General features: G+C 30.3%; 1 protein-coding gene across 1 annotated transcript; it reads left to right on the forward strand.

The window, feature by feature from the left end:
- The first annotated feature begins 2653 nt into the window (after positions 1 to 2653).
- LOC107646518 (kinesin-like protein KIN-14I) lies at positions 2654 to 9279 on the forward strand. The gene is made up of 22 exons (XM_021104012.2): positions 2654 to 2909; positions 3181 to 3347; positions 3545 to 3688; positions 3777 to 4019; positions 4109 to 4183; positions 4275 to 4343; positions 4433 to 4507; positions 4599 to 4676; positions 4770 to 4847; positions 4937 to 5137; positions 5254 to 6000; positions 6083 to 6164; positions 6266 to 6361; positions 6452 to 6625; positions 6712 to 6818; positions 6893 to 7071; positions 7168 to 7329; positions 7407 to 7660; positions 7748 to 7968; positions 8058 to 8234; positions 8571 to 8965; positions 9050 to 9279. Exons 1-22 carry the CDS (start codon positions 2795 to 2797, stop codon positions 9165 to 9167), a joined length of 3957 nt encoding a protein of 1318 aa, XP_020959671.1. The 5' UTR covers positions 2654 to 2794; the 3' UTR covers positions 9168 to 9279.
- Positions 9280 to 18887: the final 9608 nt, after the last annotated feature.

An 18887-nucleotide genomic window follows, 5' to 3' on the forward strand; every position in this document is an offset into this window, starting at 1 on the left:
TTAAAGGGGCAATTTATTGGTACGAAAATTGGATTTTTCTCGACAAGAAGGAGCTTTGACTGCCAATAGTTTCGACTACAGAAGTGGTGTTTCAACCACAGAAGCAGAAACAGGTAAGATGAAGTCGAAGAAAGATAGTACAAAGAGCGTCGAAGTCGAAAGGTAGTTATTGCCTTTCCTTGAACATCAAGGCTTGCTACTCGACTTTCAAGCTGAAGTGAAGAACATAGGTACAAAATTTTAGGAGCAAGTTAAAGAAAACGTGGGACTTGAAAACTAAGGAAGACGTGGGTGTCAAAACTTGAGGAACAAAATTCTTTATGGCCAAGACAAGGTTATGACCGAGAAAAATGAGGAAGATAATTGACAACATGCTCCATAACAAGTCCATCTCCATAGTCTATAAATAATAGAAACTTAGAAGAGTTATGGGACTTCTTCAAAAACACTAGATCATCACAGATTATGGAGTATATGTAGATATGAGTATTAGAAGTCTACTTTTATTTGCTTTCCTTTTATTTTCTTTTTCTATTTTTTTCATTTATTTTCTTCACGCATTTTATTTTTTACTTCCATTCTTCAAGCAATTTGTTTTTTTTTTCAATTAAAATTTTAAAGCTCCATCTATTTTACTGCAATTCTTTATTATTTGTCACAATCTAAGCATCTCAAACATTTTGACATGGACGTTAAATAATTTCCAGGTCAAGCCCACTCTTATTTAGATGAGTCGTATCTGCTTTTTGATACTTGAGATCTTGATACAAATTTGATTCGACACCTTGTCAAGATTACCAAAAATTAAGTGAAATAACTAAAAATAAATTTTTGTTGAGTTTAAATTTTAAATATTTTTTATTTGAATTTTAAATATTCTTATTTTTAAGAATTTTAGATTTTTTTAATGTTAAATGTTGATTCACAATATTAACTATGCAATCTTAACTTTTTAAGATTTTTTTATTTTATTACTTATTATTTTGTGTCACCAGAATTGATGATAAACGATAAACAACAAATGCATAACGAATAGCAAACAATGTTACCTTCTCGTCTCGTCTCTTTTCTTCTCATCTCAAATAATGATTAGAGTTTTGGAAAAAAAAAAAAAATTACAATATTATCTAATGAAATATGAATTATAATATTAAATTAGATATGTAATCATTACAACATAATATTATCTAACAAATACTTAAAAATAAGAATCGCAAAATAAGTGTAACTATATATCATATTTTAGGTATTGTTAGTTGATTAAAAAAGCTGTCTTTTATATAATAATGGAAAAGTATAGGTAGATAATGAGAATACTAAACAATGTGAACAATAAATATGTCGCATATTCAATTCAATTCAAAAGTTATTGTCTATTTAGTAAAACCCAATAGTATTAGGGTCAACAAATTTTATAATTTATAGTCATTAATTATTCATTATTAATATTTTTAATAGTATAAAATTTTATTTAATAATATAAAATTATTTACTCTTTTTTTACCGATTAAATACTAATCAAATTTTAATAAAAATGATACCGTTACCCGTTTTCTTATCTATTTCCTCCATGTTTATATTATACTCTGTACTCTAATTCTTTGCATCATGAATAAGCACGGCCTTCCATATAAAGTAGGCTAGAAAAAAATTTCAGGAGAACAGTTTTTAATAATTTTGATAATTATTTAATTAATATAAATATTAAATTATATTATTAAATATTTTTATTAATTTATATATATAAATTTTAATAAATATAAATATATATATTTTTTATGTAATAATTAAATACTAATTTAAAATAATAATATTTATTGGTCATATAGTATTATTAATATAATATAAAATAAACAAATATTCAAATTGTATGATAAAGGCGTATTAACAGTGAATTGAAAATTTTAACCTCTAAGTATAAATATAAAGGAAAACAGACTAAAGCAAATATCAAAACACAAATTCCGTCAGAAGTTTTAAAAAAGGTACGGTATTATCTATTGTTCTATACATAATCTTTTTTTTTTTTTTTTGGTGACTTGTTCTATACATAATCTAGTTTCAATGTAACTTAATAATAAGAAATAAAAATTTAAAAACATCATTTAATTTAAATTAATTTAATTTTGCTTCAATTTAGAAGCATCGTCCTTAAAAGAGAGAAAATAAATACCAAATAATTTATTATTACAGAGAGAAGAGAAACAGGGTGGGACTAAGAAAAATAAGAAAAAAGTAAAATAAAAAAGGAGAGTATAGAGTGTTGCTTTTACTTTTACCCACCCGTTAAATATAAAACATGCATTAAGGGACAAAGCGATAGGCTCGGAACCAGGTTCGGTTTTGGCTTTTCAACGTGAACAATATTATTAGGCAGCAAACTAAAAGGGACAGAGAAGAGAATAGAATAAAATAGAACAAACAAGAAAGCGAGAGAAAGGACCAACAATCAATAATCCAAACCCCATTTTCCTTTTTCTCGCTTTCTTAAATTCTTTCTCATTCCCCTCTCTGCAATACATATTCATTATTCTTTCATTCTTTCATTTATTTATTCATTCATTCATTAATTAATTATTAGTTGTTTCTTTTTGTTTTGTTTTTTCATTCCTAACTCTCTGAATTTTGCTATTTTTCTCCGAAAAGCTCAAGCTTGTTTTCCTCTTACATTGTCTTTTGTCTTTGTTTTGATCCACGTACATTATTTTTGAATTCATTGCTGGCTCTCCCAGCGGTTTTTGGATTCTTTTTTTCATTTTTCCTGTTTGAGTTTATACTCCGAGGCATAGTTATTATGACGACGGAGGAAGCTGTGCCATTCAATACTGTATCCGTTGTGGAAGACATTCTTCAGCAGCGCGGCGGCCACTTCGACGGCAAGTTGGCGTCACGGCGAGACGAAGAAGCATGTATATATCATAATATCCCCTGCCTCTCATTTCCTTTTTCTTTTTAAGATGAAAACACGTGCATGCATGTGAGATTTGTTTATTTGCTGATGTGTATGTATGTTTCTGGATGAAAATTCACGTGTAATTGTCTTTATACGAGATTGATAGTTGAGAATCATATAGATGATAATTTTGTCGAACCTGCTAAATCATCTAATGATTTTCAATTATCAATTTCACATAAAGACAACCGCACGCGAATCTCCATCATAATTCTAATTCTGAACAGCGGTGAGAAGAAATGAAGCTACTGAATGGATGCGTAAAACACTTGGAGTAGTCGCAGGGAGAGACTTGCCAGCAGAGCCTTCTGAGGAAGATTTCAGGGTTGCCTTGCGAACCGGTATTATCCTCTGCAATGTTCTCAACAAAGTTGTACCCGGTTCAATTCCTAAGGTACCCGGTTCAATTTCCAATGGAGATTTATATGTAGTTTTCTTTATGTAAAATTAATAGTTAAGAATCATTAAATATTAAATCATCTAAAAATTTTCAACTAACAACTTTACGGAAAAACAACAGCATGTTCACCCTTTTCCATTCACATCTTATGAGATTAATTCAACTACTCACATCTTGAATTCTAATAACAGATAATTCAAGCCCCCAAGGATTCTGTTCTAGTGACTGATGGAGGAGCACCGATTGTGTTTCAGTATGTTGAAAATGTGAAGAGTTTTATTGAAGCTGTGGGAGAAATGGGGATTCCCACCTTTGAAGCTTCCGATATGGAAAAGGTGCTTGCTTACTAGTTACTATATTCAACTAAATCAAATGGCATAACCACAATGTTGTTATTTAACTTTACTAGTAATTTGTTTGTAGGGTGGAAATTTATCAAGGGTGGTGAGTTGTTTGTTAGAGCTCAAATCCTATGCGGAATGGGTACAGGGAGGGAAAATTGGGTCATGGAAATTGGCTGGCCTTCCAAATTCAAAACCACCCTTGATGAAAACCCTTCTAAGAAGAAACTCTGAACCATCCATGATGAAATCCATGGGGAACACATTAGGGGAGAAAGATTCTTCTGCTACTGACAATGATCCCAAGTCTAACCTCATCCAGATGGTTAGAGGAGATTCTATTCTATTCTATTCATATTTACAATTTTTAAAGATATATCAAATTTAATTAACTCGTTGGATTGATATTTGTAGAATTCAACCTATCCTTCTTTAATTTCATTAGTTCGTGAGCATTTGTCAAATAAGAGGACAGAAGAAATTCCTTTTGTAAGTGTTATTGTTCCTATCAACTTAGGTTTCAACCACCTTGATTTTACGCCTCCTTATCCAAACTCATAGTACCTATTTGCTATAATAGGTAGTTGAATCCCTGCTCAGTCAAGTCATGAATGAGTTTGAACATCGATTGCTTGAACAACATGAAAGGGTATGCATGTTTCTATTTTTAACTATGTTCACCAATGTATAGTTGATTGACTTTGTGAATCAAGCTGAATATGACATTTTAAATGACAGATTAGAACAATTCAACAAGAAAAAGTATCATCATGTAAACCAGATGAAGATCGATTGCCTGAACGACAAGAAACGGTGCGCATTCTCTATTTTCAACTGCATGTTCACCATTGTATGTATATAATAGACTCTGAATCAAACTGAATATGTGATTTTAAATGAATAGCAGGTTAAAACAATCCAACAAGAAAAAGTATCATCATCTAAACCAGATGAAGAAAGATTGCCTGAACGACAAGAAACGGTGTGCATTCTCTATTTTCAACTGCATGTTCACCATTGTATGTATATAATAGACTCTGTGAATCAAACTGAATATGTGATTTTAAATGAATAGCAGGTTAGAGAAATTCAACAAGAAACAGCATCACCATTCAACCCAGATAAACAGCGACTCATTGAACAACAAGAAGCGGTACATGTCTCTATTTTCAACTGCATGCTCACCATTGCATATATAGCATACTTTATGAGTCAAACTAAATATAAGATTTTAATAAACAGAAGCTTAGAGAAATTCAAGAGCAGCTTAGAGCAGCTCAACAAGAGCAGCTTAGAGCAGCTCAACAAGAGCAGCTTAGAGCAGCTCAACAAGAGCAGCTTAAAGCAATTCAACAAGAACAGCTTAGAGCAATTCAACAAGATAAAGTATCATCATCTAAACCAGAACCTTTGGTTTCAAAAGCTGCTCCTATTGACGAAGAGGTAAAATTTCTTATTCTTGAGGTATTTGTCTTACAACAGCAAAAGAAAAATGTTTACATTTGTCATTGTCGTGATCTGGAATGTTTGATTTTTTATTTGTTTCGAGGATTGTAAAGATGGAAGAAAAGGAAGAGAAGATAGATACAAAAGAAGAAACAATGGAAGAAATGATGGAAGAAACACAGGCCGAAGAGGTTGAGATGGAAGAAGAGGAGGAAGAAATAGATGAGATGGAAGAAAAGGGAGAAGAAACAAAAGATCTAGATCTTCCTCGGGACAATGGACCAAGCCTCGAGTTCTTAAGACAACAAGAGAATATCCGAAAAGAAGAGTTACTCCGACAAGAAGAGATAATCCGACAAGAGAGAGCTCGACATGAAGAGATAATCCGAGAAGGGGAGAGACTCCGACAAGAAGAGTTACTCCGACAAGAAGAGATAATCCGACAAGGGGAGAGAGCTCGACAAGAAGAGATAATTCGACAAGGGGAGAAAGTCCGACAAGAAGAGTTAATCCGACACGAAGAGATAATCCGAGAAGGGGAGAGAGTCCGACAAGAACTAATCCGAGAAGGGGAGAGAGTCCGACAAGAAGAGTTAATCCGACAAGAAGAGATAATCCGACAAGCGGAGAGAGCTCGACAAGAAGAGATAATCCGACAAGGGGAGAAACTCCGAGAAGAAGAGAGAGCTCGACACGAAGAGATAATCCGGCAACACGAGAGAACCCTGCAACAAGAGAGAGCTCGGCAAGAAGAGATGATCCGGCAACAAGAGATAGTCCGACAACAAGAAAGATCCCGACAACAAGCGATAGTCCAACGACAACAAGCGATAGTCCAACGACAAAACAAGAGTCTCCAGGTAATTTTGTAACATACACTGATGTGTCACCATTCAAATATTGTTGATGGTAAATAGAGATTTTATTCTTGGCATTCTTTAGGATTTGAAAACTATAGTCCATCAAACAAAATCAGGAGTACAGGCTATGCACCAGAAGTACCAGGAAGATTTCCTCGTACTATGTAAGTATAATGACGATAATACTAATAGCAATTTAAGGAGAAGAAAGATTATGAATAACAGTTATCTATGTAATTACTAACTAGCTTCCTATAATAAATAGGCAAGCATGTGCGTAGCTTAGTTTCTGCTGCTGCAGGATATCAGAAAGTTCTTGAGGAGAACCGTAAGTTATATAATCAAGTGCAGGATCTGAAAGGTAAATTCTAATGGTTAAAGAATTAAGATTGATAACATTGGCCACTGGTTTTTCTATGTTCTAATTGACTTATTTATTGTATGTTGGTAGGGAATATTAGGGTGTACTGCAGAGTTAGACCCTTCTTGGGCGCTCCATCGCCCAATCAGAGTGTCGGTAGTATTGATGACGGAAGTATCTCAATCTTAACACCTTCAAATTATGGGAAAGAGGGGAAGAAGACATTCAATTTTAACAAATGTTTTGGTCCTAGTGCAACACAATGTTGGTCTTTCTTTGTGTTCTTTAACTATATTTTTATTTATTTATATTTGTATGCTTACTCACTGTCATTGTTTGCTTGCTTTCAGCACAAGTTTTCGCCGACACACAACCTCTGATTCGGTCAGTGTTGGATGGATACAATGTCTGCATATTTGCCTATGGCCAAACAGGATCAGGAAAAACATTCACTATGGTAAAAAAAAAATGCTTAGATTACAAATGTTGATTCTCTTAGAGCAATGATAACTCTATGAATGTTGAATGCAGTCTGGGCCAGACGATCTTACCGAGGAAACCATGGGTGTCAACTACCGTGCCCTGAATGATCTTTTCCTACTTCAGGATCAGAGGAAGGACACCATTATCTATGAGATTGGTGTTCAGATGCTTGAGATTTACAATGAGCAAGTCAGAGATCTACTATGCACAGATGGAGCTACCAAAAAATATCCTTCATTTGTGATATACAATACTATACTTTATTTATTTGTAGATGAAATGATTTTATTGAACATGTGATATGATCCTTAACCCCTTCTCACATTAGAAATTCGCAACCGTTCCCAGAACGGACTCAATGTGCCTGATGCCAACCTTGTTCCTGTTGCAACAACTGCTGATGTCATAAACTTGATGAACTTGGGAAACAAGAATCGAGCTGTTGGTTCTACTGCCATGAACTCTCGTAGTAGCCGTTCTCACAGGTAAGCAAAACTTGTGTTGTGCTGTGTTAAAAACATTACATTTCTCTATTTGGTACTAAACCTGATTGTTATTGCAGTTGCCTAACAGTTCATGTTCAAGGAAAATACCTGACATCGCCGAAAACCATTCATGCTAGCTTGCATCTGGTTGATCTAGCAGGAAGCGAAAGGGCTGATAAAACTGAAGCTACTGGAGATAGGCTCAAGGAAGCTCAGTATATCAACAAGTCACTTTCTGCCTTGGGAGATGTTATCTCTTCCCTTGCTGCAAAGAGTTCCCATGTTCCCTACAGGAACAGCAAACTCACCCAACTGCTTCAAGATTCTCTTGGTATGCATTTCATTTTCAATTTTTATCCACTCCTTGCTACATTTGTCACCTTTCAATATAAGAAGCTAAGTAAGTTGTATGTATCAGGTGGGCAAGCAAAGACACTAATGTTTGTTCATATTAGTCCTGAGCCTGATGCAGTTGGAGAAACACTTAGTACACTTAAGTTTGCAGAACGTGTTGCCACTGTTGAACTTGGTGCTGCTAAAGCTAACAATGCTGGTGATAATAAAGCTGGTGGTAATAACACTAATACTAGTGGTGGTAGCAGTAAAGATGGTGCTGATGTCAAAGATCTCAAAGACCAGGTTCTTATTAATTATTATGAAAAACATTTTGTTATATCATAGTGTGTACTACTTTGTATGAAGAGTTTTGTAATGTGTTGTTTGTGTAGATTGCTAGCTTGAAGGCAGCCTTAGCAAGGAAGGATGCAGAACTAGAACAATATCAAGGCATGAACCTTGATGGAGCAAAGTTGAATAAATCTCATGGATCCACTCCTTCACTACGTAATTTGGGTTCTACTGGAGGTGCTAGGAAGCTGCCAAGAGATGATTCTGCTAACTCAGAGGTAAGGTAACAATGTTATTAAGTCTAACCATAAATTGAAAAAAAAAAGGTTAACTTATTTGGCTTACAATATTTTGTTTAGTTTGAGTTTTCATTTACAGTGTTTTTTGTTTTTAGAATTTTATCAAAAAAACATGAAGCAAAAACTGAAAACATAATAATCTTATAATTTCTACTGTTTTCTTTTTTTCCTTCACAGAATCTTGAAAACATAATAAAACACAAAAATAAAAACGCGAACAAAACACCTAGTATTCTCTACTCACTGGTCATGTTGATAATAAACCTGTGAGTCCAAAACTGATATTTAATTTGGTGTGTATGTATGGTTTGAAAGGGCCAAAACCAGGACGAATCGAAGCTGAAAAGAAGAAGCTTAGATTACGAGGACATGGAAACTGGGTATGAAAATTCTGGGGACTGGATGAACAACCATAATAATAAGATGGCAATGGCGATGGCAATGAAGAGGAATGATAGCTTAACTAGTAATGATAGCCTAGTGGCACAATGGGAAGCAGATAACAAACCATCATCTCCATCTTCTAGTCCAACTTCATATGATTATGATGATGATATGGCAACCAATGATAATTCATCTGAGGCATCAGACATGAACTGGCAACCAACACCTAAATCAACCTCCTCCACTCCTTCAAACGCCTCATCAAGCCTTAAACCAAAGAAAACAACAACTACTACTCCTCTTAAACCAACAAAGACCGTGGACAGGTATTTTATTTCTTACAACTAAACTACTTCTTTGTTGAATATTTTTGTTTTACTTTTATATAACACTGGATGGAAAATATATAGGAGTCCTGCATCATCAGCTCCCGCACCAGCAGCAAGGAAACCAGCAGCAGCAGTAGGTAGTCAAGTAAAAAAGGTTGCAGCGACTGATGTAAAGAAAAGAATTGGGGGTGCCAAGTGAAAAAGTTGTTACAATTATTAATGCCAATTCATGTTTTCTTGCTCCACTACTGCATGTATTTAAAATTTTTGTGAAGGGAAGAGAGAGTGGTTTTTGTATGTCTATGTATGTATATTATTCTTTGCAGCGTTACAATGCGTAAGTTGGTGCCAAAATTATATGAAAAGATATGGTGTGAAAAAGATTCAAAACAAAAGTGGTTAGTACTTAGTAGTGTGAAAAACTGAAAATGTTAATAAAATGACAAGTACACAACAAATGATGTATATGTGCAGCTATTTAAATAAATTAACAAATAAAAAAAATGAGTAATTATTTCTTTTAATATTTAAATTAATATTAGTTCATTCTCAATTTTTTTTACACTGATTCCTATCTTTTTCAAATAAATAACTAGTTTTTGAAGCGTCCACAATAATAGGAAAATCTTTTTATTAAATTTCAAGGATAATTTACTAAATTAAACTAGTTGAAGATGGATACTACCAGATTGTTCTAAAACTGAAATGATTACAATTTTGCTCTCCCAATATTTATATAAATCATGGATTACCCACAAATTTGTACAAAAATATAAAACCTAGTGAAAAACTACATTTATGCCTGGAAAAATAAAATAAATCGTTAGCCTTTTTTGGTTTTATGCTCTTCATGTACCAGAGGAAAACCCAGCATGCAATCACAATTTAGGGCTAGAATCACATGCAAGTATAGAACCTATGTTGTAACACTTATATATTTCGTAAGTTAAACTAAAATAAATTATTTTCAATAAGTACAAGAAACAAAAATTTTGTTTGATAAAACATTTTTTAAAATTTAAGAGATCTACTTGTACGTATTTGAGAAATAAATGTAGATCTCTTAAATTTTAGAGTTTTTTTTTTAATTAAAATAAGTGCACTCTTAATACACATGAACCAAGAACTAGGGGTGTAAATTTTAATTAACTCTGATCTATTTAACATCTAGCGCTCTAATACTATGACATGATACCACTCATCTCAAAAGCTTCAGCTGATGGGAAAAAGTAACACTAATGATTATATCTCTAATACTCTATAAACCTCCATTGTACACATTGTATAAATATTCCATTGGCTCTCGTATTTTTCTTTTTTTTTTTTGGTGTTGGAAAGAAAAAAAAAAGGAAAGGGATGACAAGAAAGAAAAAACAAAAGATGCCTAAGCTATGTCCTGCTGCAGGAGAGGCAGCCAATCATCCAAAGGTTGGAGAGCCATGTGAACTGATCACTATTACAAAAGATGTCAAATCTAGCCATGCAGTCTGCAGTGAATTAGTGCAGAGCTGAATGAGGCTCGACTACACATCTTTAGATCAATTTTTTTTTTTGAAAAAGATCATATTCTGTATGTTGTACCGGCATATTCTATTGATTTACTAGAAAATAAACCTAAGCAGAATCAGTTTCGCATTGAATAATGGAGAAGCACCATGCTCTAAATTTATCTATAGCCCAATCCAAGTAGTCCGTTGTTCACAACGAAGAACACTAGTACCCAGAATCGTACTGCCGACTAGCCAATTCCCCTCATGATCACGTAAAACACAGTCGTACTCAACTTTATCACAATTCAAAAAACCACTCTCATCACAGTTGAGCTTCGATCGATCTAAATTATTTATTATATACATAGGTTCTGCGCAACGCTATAAAAAGAATTGGAACTGATGAACATAAATCGTGAAAAAATATTTAGTATTATACTTGCATGTGATTCTGACCATAAATCAATCAGTGGTTGCATGCTGGATTTTCCCTACTATCGTACATGAAGAGCATAAAATCAAGAAAAGGCCGACGATTTACTCTTTTTTCTAGGCATGAATTGTGATCTTTCATTAGGTTTTATATTTTTTGTTAAAACTTGTGGGTGACTCGCGATTTATATAAATGTAGGGAGGACAAAATTGTACTCATTTCAGTTTTATAATTCGTAAATTATTCAAATTCTAATTATATAAAGAAGAATGTTAGAAAACTATCCGAATTTATTAATTTTTTATTATTAATTAGTTATTAATATTTAAAAGGATTCATAAATTCATTCCCCTCAAGTATTATTCTTAAGTGAAATCAAGAATAATGTCTCGAGGTAAGATTCTAAAATCTTTCAATCATACCCATATATGTCTTATCCCTAAAATTCCACATGCTACATCTATGAAAAAAATCAGACTGATAAGCTTTAGCAGTATATTTTATAAGATCATTTTAAAAATTCTGGTGCATTGACTACACTATGTTATGAACAAAGTCATCAATAACAATCAGAGTGCTTTTATCAAAGGGCAACTGATTAGTGATAATGTCTTGATAGCATATCAATTTACGCATTTTTTAAGGAATAAGAGTTATGGAGAGTTTGACTTAGTATTAAAACTCGATATGAGTAAAGCGTATGATAGGGTAGAATGGAATTTTATTTGGGATATCATGAAACGACTCGGATTCTGTGATAAATGGATGAACTAGATTAAGAAGTTAGTGACAACATATTCTTACTCTATTACTGTAGATGGACAACCTCATGAATTTACGCACTTTTTAAGGAATAAGATTTATTGAGAGTTTGACTTAGTATTGAAACTCGATATGAGTAAAGCGTATGATAGAGTGGAATGGAGTTTTATTTGGGATATCATGAAACGACTCGGATTCTGTGATAAATGGATGAACTAGATTAAGGAGTTAGTGACAACAATTTCTTGCTCTATTACTGTAGATGGACAACCTCATAGTTTCTTTAAACCATGTAGAAGGTTGCGACAAGGAGACCATTTATTCCCTAATTTTTTTTTATTTTGTGCAGAAGGACTCTCCCACCTGCACCACAAAAAGAACAGAGATAAGATATTTCTGGACTAAAGCTTAATCATTGATGTTCGAAAGTCAATAATTTTTTCTTTGCAGACGACTCAATACTTTTTACTGGAGTTACAGAAGAAGAGTGAGACCACCTAATTGAGATCCTACAAGTCTATGAGGAGATTAGTTGACAAATGGTCAACCTAGATAAATTCTCGGTTTTTTCAGCAAAAACACCCCTATCCAGGTGTGTGATCAGCTAATTAGTACGTTACGGATTCCCCACGTAGGCAATCAAAATAAATACTTGGGATTGTCGGCAGTTGTGCAAAGATCTAAAAAGGATACTTTTAACTATATTAAGGATAAAATCTCTCAAAAATTACAACACTGAAAAAGAAAACTTCTTTCTTCAAGTGATAGGGAGTTGTTAATCAAGGCAGTGGTAGCAGCAGTTTTTATTTATACCCTCAATTTTTTCAAACTTCTAGAGACATTGATTGATGATATTCAGCAAGCAATGATGCAATTTTGGTGAGGGCTGAAAAATACAGAGAGAATGATACAGTGGATTAGCTGAAAAGTTTCATGAAGACCGAGACCTTAAGGGGTTTAAACTTAAAAAATTTGAAGGCATTCAATCTCGCTATGCTAGCTAAACAGGGATGGAGAATTCTGACTAAATCTCATTCCCTAATACATAAAATCTATAAAAGTAAATATTATAGATTTTCTAACTTTTTGAGAGGTGAAGTTGGAAATAATCCATCTTGGAGATGGAAGAGTGTGTTGGAGGGAAGAAATGTGTTGGAGAAAGGTTTACTTTGAAATTTGGCAGAGGCATTTCAGTGAGTATTAAAAAGAATTCATGAGTTCATGAGTTTACTGCTATAATCCCTATTCCTAATGCCAATACAAGACACCACTAGAATGGTTTCAGAGTTAATTCAGCTAAATAGAAAATAGAATCAGACAATGATAACCAGCATTTTTAGTACAGAAGTAGCAACAGCCATACTCAAAACAGTCATCCAAAAAGGAGAAGACACACTGACTTGGATGAAGACGAAAAAGGGAGTTACTCGGTGGCTTCAGAGTACAAGGTTGCTTTCCAATTCTTTCACCCTTCCATCGAAGTTTTACCTGAACAATGTCAATAAAGCTCACTATGGTCCTCAATTTGAAAGCTAAAGTATCCACCGAAAATTAAAAATTCTTTGTGGAAGGTGATGCACGAGGCCTTACTAGTTAAGAAGAAAGTAAACTCAAGAATTGCTGCAATGAACTCAGACTATCCAAGATGTGGATTGGAGGAAGAGTCTGTTTTTCATTGCCTCTGGTCATGTCTCGACTCCATTGAAGCTTGGAGTAACAACCAACTACCCATTCCTCTCTGAGTTGAAAATTCTTGGCGATGGTGGATGCAATTGACCAAATCCCTTCAAAAGAGTGGAGATTATCAACGATTGAAAGCTTTGGCAGCTTATACAACATGGGAGAATTGGAGAGTATGGAATGAAGTGATCTTCATTGGCTCCCGGAAAACCCCCTTTAGTGACAAAAGCCGCACGAAGAGCTGTTGGATAAACTCATTTCTCTTTTACGTTAATGGTTATTGCATATTGTTTTAGTTGCAACTTTTCGTTTTTCCCTTTTGATTGTAATTCAATGTGGACCATTTCTTTTTCTTCTTCTTCTTCTTTCGTTATCGTCATCACCACCACCACCTCCATCTCCTCCTCCTCTTTCTTTTTTTCATTTGAATTTTTTCGATCTCCTCCTTATTCCTTTTTCTCCTCCTCCTCCTCATCAGAATGCATTGAATTTTTTCAATGATGACGACATACAAATAAACCCAGTTTAAAACAAGTTTAGACTAAAAGTGCACCTTATTTAAATTTATAATGCACCGAAATTAAATTTAGAATACACCAAAATTACTCAATGATGACAAACACAAATAAACTCAATTCAAAATAAGTTCAGACGAAAAGTGCATTTATTTAAATCCAGAATGCACTAAAATTACTTAATGATGACGATACACAAACAAACTCAGTTCAAAATAAGCACAGACCAAGTGCAAGTTATTTAAATCCGGAATGTACCAAAATTATTTAATGATAACTCAAAATTCTTCCTCCTCCTTCTTCTTCATTATCATCATCATCTTCTTCTTATTCTTTTCTTATTCATCTTCTCGTTCTTGTTTTATCTTCTCATTATTTTTCTTATCTTACTCTCTTAACAATAATAAAAACAAGAAAAAATCAAATAAAGAAGAAGAAAAAATGCATAATGATACAAAATTAATAGAAAGAGGAGGAATCTACATCATTCAACTAAATAAGATTGCAATACATACATATATGTTCATTCAAGTCTAATATGAGAAGTAATACTACTAAAAGAAGAAATAAGTGCAACAGAAAGAAGAAAAAAAAAAGAAAGAAGAATAAAAAAAATATAACATTAAAGAAGATACTTTTGTGCTTTTATAGCAAAATTTCGATGTCAAAACTAAAAAATTTATGTGTTATTATTATTAAGAAATTTTAGTGTTTTTTTTCTTATAAATTCTCCATAATTCAAAACTCTTCCTCCTCCTCTTCCTCCTCCTCTTCTTCTTCTTTCATTTTCTCATTATTTTTTTTATTTTACTCTTTTAAGAGGAATAAAATAAAAAAAATCAAATAAAGAAGAATAAATAACTGTAATATCACATGAGAAAAAAGAAGAAAAGAAAAAAAATAAACACAACAATAATTGCACCAATAGAAGAAGAAGAAAAGAGAGGATATGCACGAAGAAACACAAAGAAGAAAAATAGCATAAATTTTTTGTGTGAGTAGATTTTGTTTAATTTGGGCCAATTTAATTGAACTTAATTACTAACAAAATTTAGATGCGTAGAGAAACTCTTTCCATTGCTAATGACAACTTCTTATAAAGAGAAAAAAATAAACATTACTTACAATATTAGCAATTATGTTGCAGGTGATAATATAAATATTATCGAAAAGATTATAGAATTGTTAAGTAAAAATTGAGAGGTGTAATTCACTTAGATTAAAAGAGACGCTACTGTTGTTACTGACTATCTGGCTAAAATAAAGACTAAGAGTATTTATTTTTAATCGAGGTGGATTCAACTAAGTGATGATCTCAAATAAATTTTGTTAAAGGATTTTGCTATATAATTTTTCAATGTTGTATTTCTGTTTGTTTTAGTTTTTGTTACAGCCACCAAAAAACTAATGACAAAAAATAAATTTTCTCAATTTTTTTTATGTAAAGTGGATCTCTTATTATTTAGTATTTTTTTCACATATTTTTTCTTAATCTCACTTAAAAATACATAATAAAAATCATATTAAAAAAAAAATTGAGAGGATCATTTTTTTATTACGATATATTACACTATTCCAACCAAATATTAATATATTAGATTACTAATTTTTGGTTTAGCTAATTTTCCTCCTAATAAACGTAGAAGTGATTTTGGTCTCAAAATCATGTTTACAGGAAGTAACAATTTTTAACTTCTAAGTTGCACTAACTGGCTTTTAGCCATTAACATTTAACATTTATTTTTTTTTTTACCAACTTTATCTTTTATACGTATTATTGTATTATTTATAGAATTTTTATTATTTCTCTTTATATGAGCTCTTTTTTTATTATTTATTATTTATATTTTTTTATTTTTTATTTGACATTATATATTTTTATAATGATAATTTTTGTGTATTATATTTATTATTATATTTTTATAATATAATTTATTGATTCTATTAAGTAAAATAAATTAAACAAAAAATTAACCATAAATAATAATAATAGTAAAAAATTATAGTATGTTAAAAAAGAGTACTAAAAGTACTAAAAATATATTATATAAAAAAATATAAAAAAAATACAAAAAAATTAAAATGTATAAAAAAAAATATTATAATTTAATGTTATGTCTTTTTTAGTAATTATATATCTATCTAAAAGTAATTTTAATTAATATTATTTAAACAATATTTATTTTATTAAAATCAATTTTAATATAAAATTGTTAAACATAAATTATATTAACACAAACTTACTTCTATTTAAAATTAATTTTATAGAATATTTTTATTTAAATTCCAATTTAGTGAATTACAATCCAAACACACCCTACATCTCTCATATTAAAATTAATTTTCAAAAAAAATTTGTAAACCATGTAGGAATCTCTCGTTTTAGGGACTAAAATAGGGAAGGGACCAAAAAATGGAGTTATGTTGTGGGCTACAGTTAGTTATCAATTTGTAGGAAGATGGGTAGTATTTTCCAGCTGGCATAAGCCACCAAATGCGCAGCGGAAGTTGATGGGTCCCACAAGCACATGGCCAAATCAGCACAACATATTTTTTATACATTTTTTATGTGAAAAATTTTCCCTGATTTGAAAATGAAAGAACACTATATATTTATTTACAGCTTCTTCCACGATTAAAAAAATTGCAGTTACTTTTACAGATTTGTCCAATTGTCCACGCTTCATTTCATTTCAGTGTGCTAATAAAGATAATAAATTAAACATTTTAAAATACAGAACATAACCATGATTTCGATTTATTAAAAGGATAACGATGGTTTTAGAGCAAATAAGCATTTCACATGTTGAACCAACAAATAAAAGTATAAAACTGTTAGGCTGTGTTTGGAAACACGTTGGAGAAGATAAAAGTACATTTTAATGTTTTGAATGTTATTTTTTAATGTTTGGCAATTTTTTTTTTCTGAACGTCAACGTGATTCTGCATCCCAAAAACTGGTTTACTAGAAGCAAGAAATTATAGTTTCTGCGTTTACTCAACTTATGTTTAGGTTTGTTGCTAGTTATTATTGGTTTTTTCATAATTTTTTTTAAATAAATACTGAGAATATTAAAATAATTATTCTAATTTTTGTGCACTGTTTAATATTTTAATTTTTTATAATATGTATTATTGTTCCTATTAGAAATGATAAATTAAATAAAAAATTAATTATAAATAATAATAAAAATATAACTTTTAAAAAATTAGAACCTAAAATAATAATAAAAATAAGATTATTAAGAGTACTTAAAAAGAGTACTAAAATATGTTATTTTATATTTTTTTTAATTTAATAAATAAATATTAATTTTTACTATAAAAAAATATTTAAAAAGTTATTAATTTTTATATATTATTTTTAATTTCATAAATAAATATTAATTTTTATTATAATAATTAAAAATTATAATATACTAAATTAGAGTACTATATAAAAAATATTAAAAAATTAAATATACTTAAAAAAAATATTATAATTTAATATTATATTTTTTTAGTAATTAATTAATTATTTATCTAGAAGTGATTTTAACTAATATTATCCAAATAATATTTATTTTATCAAAATCAATTTTAGTAAAAATTGCCAAACATAAATCATGTTGGCAGAAACTCACTTCTACTCAAAATCAATTCTACAAAATTACTTTCATATTTTATTACTCTAAATTTAATTATAAATAATAAAAGATAAATTACTTTTTTTTATTTACAAATTTTATCATATAAAAACTATTTTTCTTGACATAAAACTAATTTTTTATTAATTTATAAATAAATTTATCAATATTTCACTTTTATCACCAGCATACCATCAAATGTTGCGTGACATCTTTATTTTTACTGTAATATTGAGACAATAATTTTCACATAGAAAATTTTAGGATTGGGATCCTATAAATTTTGAATTTCATTTTAAAAGATAAAATATTATCTTTTATTATTTTTGAATTTCATTTTAAAACATAAAATATGATATCTTATCATTTATTTCATAAGTGAGACAAAAAAATATAAAAAAGATAAAAAATCTTACTTTACTTTCTTAAATAAAAATCTAAAATTTAAAAGATTCAAATTTCAAATCACAAATAACCCATTAAAAATAGAAAACATTAGCAAATATTAACCGTTGCTAATGTTATTAACAATAGTTATTAGTGGACATAAAGAATTATATAAAATAATAAATTATTAACCTTTTAGACATGATAAATTAATATATATGATTATCATAAAATAAAAATGAATATTTATTTTCAAAATATTTTTTAATATGATAAATTAAGAAGTTAAAAATCAATTCGTCGTGAATTTGAGTTTAATTTAAAGGCATATTACTAGTCAATAAATTACTGTATATACAAAATTAAATTCAAACTTCAATATTTATTTAAGTGAACAAATAAATTGACTAATCGACTACCTCAAATTAGTTATATAAATGAATAATTTATTTTCATACTTTTATTATCAAAATAAACTGTCTCTTAATATAGAGAAAATATGGATAAACAATGTAAAGATTCAACGTGTAATAAAAAAAATACTATTTATACATCAAATTTATTATCAAACAGTTATTATACTTGTGTTATTTAACTTATTTTTAATATATATTTTATATTTTAATATATATTTTATGAGTTTAATGTTGATATATTTATAATATAAAATATTTTACACAATCATACAACTCAATATAAAAAATGATTATTTTTACTATCATAAATTTATATAATTAAATACACATATAATATAAACAATTTTATATTAATAATATATAAAAAATAAATTCATATTTTATATTAATAATTAATTGTAATAATTAATTTTAATATACATCTACTATATTCAATTAAAAAAAAGGTAAAACTGGCTGAGTAAGTGATGGAGACAAAACAAAACAGTGCAAACTGTAAAAAGATCCTGCGAAGGAAATAAAAATGCAAAATGGTTAACGTGAGCCGCTGTGCACAAAGCACAAAGGGAGCAAAAGGTAGGGGGAGGAGGGAGGGTATTTACGTAATATT

Source organism: Arachis ipaensis, chromosome B6 (assembly GCF_059453495.1).
Source record: "Arachis ipaensis isolate K30076 ecotype BB chromosome B6, ASM5945349v1, whole genome shotgun sequence".
NCBI classification, from domain to species: Eukaryota; Viridiplantae; Streptophyta; class Magnoliopsida; order Fabales; family Fabaceae; genus Arachis; species Arachis ipaensis.